Source organism: Echeneis naucrates, chromosome 22, assembly GCF_900963305.1.
Source record: "Echeneis naucrates chromosome 22, fEcheNa1.1, whole genome shotgun sequence".
NCBI lineage: Eukaryota > Metazoa > Chordata > Actinopteri > Carangiformes > Echeneidae > Echeneis > Echeneis naucrates.
In genome coordinates, this window is record NC_042532.1 from 15,821,317 (window position 1) to 15,825,339 (window position 4,023).

The following is a 4,023-nucleotide window of genomic DNA, read 5'->3' on the forward strand; positions in this document are numbered from 1 at the left end:
ACAGTAAACCCACCAAGCACTTCCTATAAAGTCACGTTCAAGTTTATTACTTTACTCACATATTCTTCATTTTAATGTGATGTGATGATATTTCAGAAATATCCTCATGACATTCACCCTCCCAGATTTTCATCATCCACTTAAAAAAAAATGAGGTAAATGAACAGATATATATATAGAAAATGTAAATAAATAATTTTCCTTAAACGAGTTAAAGTCAGCATCACGTTTGCTTTCCATTACGATTTCACCTCCTTTACCTGTTTGGATTTGTTCACTCAGATAATGAAAAGTGGAGTCATTTAGTTTTGACACATTTGTTTGACTCCAAGGTTTTCATTCTCTACAGACCAGATCCAGTTACAGTCAGATCAACAAAGACGGAAAACTAAACACCAAAACAATTCACCGTGTTGTCTTTGAATTAAAACTTTATTAGCAAAAGCAGGAGACATGAACGTTATCAGTTATGAAGCACAGTCACATCCACTCAGCTCTACACGTGGCTCTCTAACTGTTTGCAGCAGTGCTGTTCTCTGACACACAAAGCTTCACCTTCTTCTACACATTACACAACATTAAAATGGATTTTGATCAGAGCAGCTCCTCCTGCTCCCCCCAGAGTGACCTCCTGTCCTGGGCTTCAGTCCAGACTCTCTTGCCTCCACACTGGCTTCTGTGAATGGACTTGATCTGGCTGTTACCATGATGGAGGACCTTACAGGAGTACAGCTCTCCTTCCATCCAGCGCTCCCGGCTCAGGCTCAGGATGCTGCTGCTGCTGTACAGTCCGCTCTTCTCCTCCTCTGAGCTGGTCCGGACCCCCTCCGTCAGTTGTACGCCGTCCACTTCCCAGCTCACCACGGCTCCCTCAGGAGAGTAGCCAGACAGGAGGCAGGCCAGGGTGGCCGAGCCCCCGGAGAGCTGCTCAGAGGGCGGGGGGAGCAGAGAGACTGAGGGCCTGACCATGGAGCCAGCTGGAGGGGAGAGCAGAGACACACAAGGAGCAGAATGACGTCCACTGAAGGTCACACAGCTGAACAGGACACAGTTACTATTCAGGACTGAAGTTAACATGACTGTGGATCAGGTGGGAGTCATCATACAGTGATCAGACAGAGAAGCAGCACGGGGCTGAACAAATAAATACATTTGCCATGTTTTGAACAATTTCTCTACAAATTAATGAATCTGTCAGTCTGCATCCCTCTGAATCAACAGCAATGAGACAATAAGCTGATATTTAGCTTGATGGAAAAATATCACAGTGATCATGAAATTAAAGGTTGGTATGTGTTTTATCATCTGTGATATTAAATAAGTCGGATCTGAAAAGATTTTCTTTGTTGGAAAATGTCACATCTGTGCACAGTGAAAGACTTTGTCATCTGCTTGTTTCGCTTCCTTTTCACTGCATCAAATCAACGAACTGTGAACGCAAAATAAAATCTGGACTGAATTAATGTGTAAAGTCACTCACTTCTCTCGTCAACATGATATATTTAACTAAGTAATATATTTAACACTTGTTAAAATTTTGATATAAAAAAGAAGCTGTAGGATGAAATGTTAAAAATGTTACAGTGTGCCTCACATACATTTTTACAAAAAAACATCACATTTCACACGGAAAATATGCAAATTTAAAATGGATAGAATAAAGAGAAATTTGACATAATTTCACACAAATGTAATCATAAATCATCTGTGACACTTAATTAAATGGAGTCGAAGAAATCATCAAGACAAATTATGGAACATATGAAAATCGGTTAAAATACGTGAAAATAAAATTTAGGATGATGACCTTCTGAAGTAGATTATCACTTAAAACATTTTTGAAGAAGAAATTAGAAAGCTTGGATACTTACAGGAAAGGATGAGTTTGGTTCCTCCACCAAAAGTGTTCCACAGTGATACAAACTCATTAAGCGGCCGTACAAAAACCTCCTGCACTGTGAACAATCATCTATCCACTGAAAACAATCTCTGCTTGTTCTGATAACACAGAAAAATATCTACTTTTCACATCTACACAGTTTGTTTCATGATATGAACTGAAATGATTTGAAACATGAAGATTATTTCTTCAGTTTTCTTGAACTTTTCTAAACCTGACAGAGAAACGATCACAGTCTCCTTGTAACAAAGTCACATTTTCCACACTTTAATAGCAGCTGATAAATGGTTGAATGAACTTGTTGTTTTTTAATGTTAATGATTCATTTTAAGAGTCATTCAAATAAAAATAATGATCTACGTTGAACTCGACAAACAGACAACAAACAGACACATCACACCAACCACAGTGGACACAAACTGATCCTTAAATCCTCAGCTGCTCCGCTAATATGAATATTTTCTTGTCTCTGATGATGATATTTAGTGTAAATCCAAGCAGCATTATTTCTCCTGATGTTTGTCCCTCGTTGCCTTCAGTCTGTGGAGAGCAGAGAGATCATTTCCATAGAGAGGAGGCTTTGCATCGTCAGCTGATCCTCCAGTGAAGTGAGAAGGTTTATAGTCCTGTGAGTTCAACACTGCAGGACTCAGATCTGTCAGTCAACACAGCAGAAAGCACAACCACCATGACTCTCATCACCATCCTCATCTGGACGCTGGCCTGCTGCTGTTTTCCAGGTTCATTCACTCAGCAACATTTCAGACATGATGTGCTGCCTTTTCTCTTCGTTTCTTTCTGCTGATAAATGACACATTTGTTTTTGTGTGCAGGATGCAGCGGTCAGGTGACTGTGACTCAGCCTTCAGTAGAGACAGCCAGTCCAGGATCCACCGTCACTCTGACCTGTAAAACCAGTGAGGATGTTTATAATGATGGTGATTATGATTACATGTTCTGGTACCAACAGAAATCTGGACAGTCTCCAAAGCTCCTGATCACATATGTAAACCAACCTGAATCAGAAACACCAGATCGGTTTAGTGGCAGTGGAAGCGGCTCTGACTTCAGTTTGACCATCAGTGGAGTTCAGACTGAAGATGCTGCAGTTTATTACTGTCAGAGTAATCATGTCATAAATAGTGCTGCTGTGTTCACACAGTGATTTGTAGTCGTACAAAAACCTCCCTCAGCCAGATGCAGAGACACTGAGCTGTTAGAGCAGGAAGAGACTCTGACACAGACCGCTGAACACAGAGCTGACAGTAAACCCACCAAGCACCAAATACACATTAAAAACTTCCAACAACCGGCTTTATGAAATGTTGATATATGAGCAACAACCAAACCTTCTACAGTTCAGTCAGGTCGATCTGAATCTCCACGAGAGCATCAAATCATTCAGCCATTATTTCTGATAAATTATAAATAAACTATAAATTAGAAGTAACAAAGTGCTGTACTTAAGTAACATTGTGAGGCAGAAACGTGATGTTTGAATACTCTACAAACCTGATAACTTAAAGTCTGATGTCTTCTCTCTCATCAAAATTTCAGATTTTAACCACATAATGAAGTATAAAATCAGTTTTTACCATCAATTAGAAAAAAGAGTGATATATTTTATCATGTTCACATGTTCAACAAGTGTCCTCGTTTAATTTTTCACTTTGGATTTCTTAAATGAAACATTTCCAACATGAAGTGAAATCTCTTACTGTGGATAAATAAATGATGTCCACAGTGTCTGATGAGTTTGGTGCCTCCACCGAACGTGTTCCACAGAGACTGAAGTCAGTGAAGTCATTGTACAAAACAGTGAACACAAAATCCGCTGACATTTGAAACATATCAGCACAACAGTGACATGAAGAAATAGAGAAAAGGCTTTGTCTTCAGCAGGAGAATATTTTCATGGAATCGATTTTGGAAACAATCAGGCGGATGAATTTACAGTCTCAGCTTTGAATCAAGTTCTTTATGGACGCAACAGAAACATCAACAGCATCACTGTTACAGGTTTCATATAAAGGCACACATCATCACTGATGAACACTTATCAGCTGTTTTCTGAAGGAAATATTCACATGCGACTGAGGTGAATTGAAATAAAACTACACAAA

General features: G+C 39.4%; 1 gene segment (V, D, J or C); it reads right to left on the minus strand.

Moving 5' to 3' along the window:
• Positions 1 to 594: 594 nt before the first annotated feature.
• LOC115036213 (Ig lambda-2 chain C region-like) lies at positions 595 to 2,590 on the minus strand. The segment is given in 3 exon segments: positions 595 to 977; positions 1,872 to 1,950; positions 2,585 to 2,590. Coding segments are annotated over 3 exon segments (468 nt in total).
• Positions 2,591 to 4,023: the final 1,433 nt, after the last annotated feature.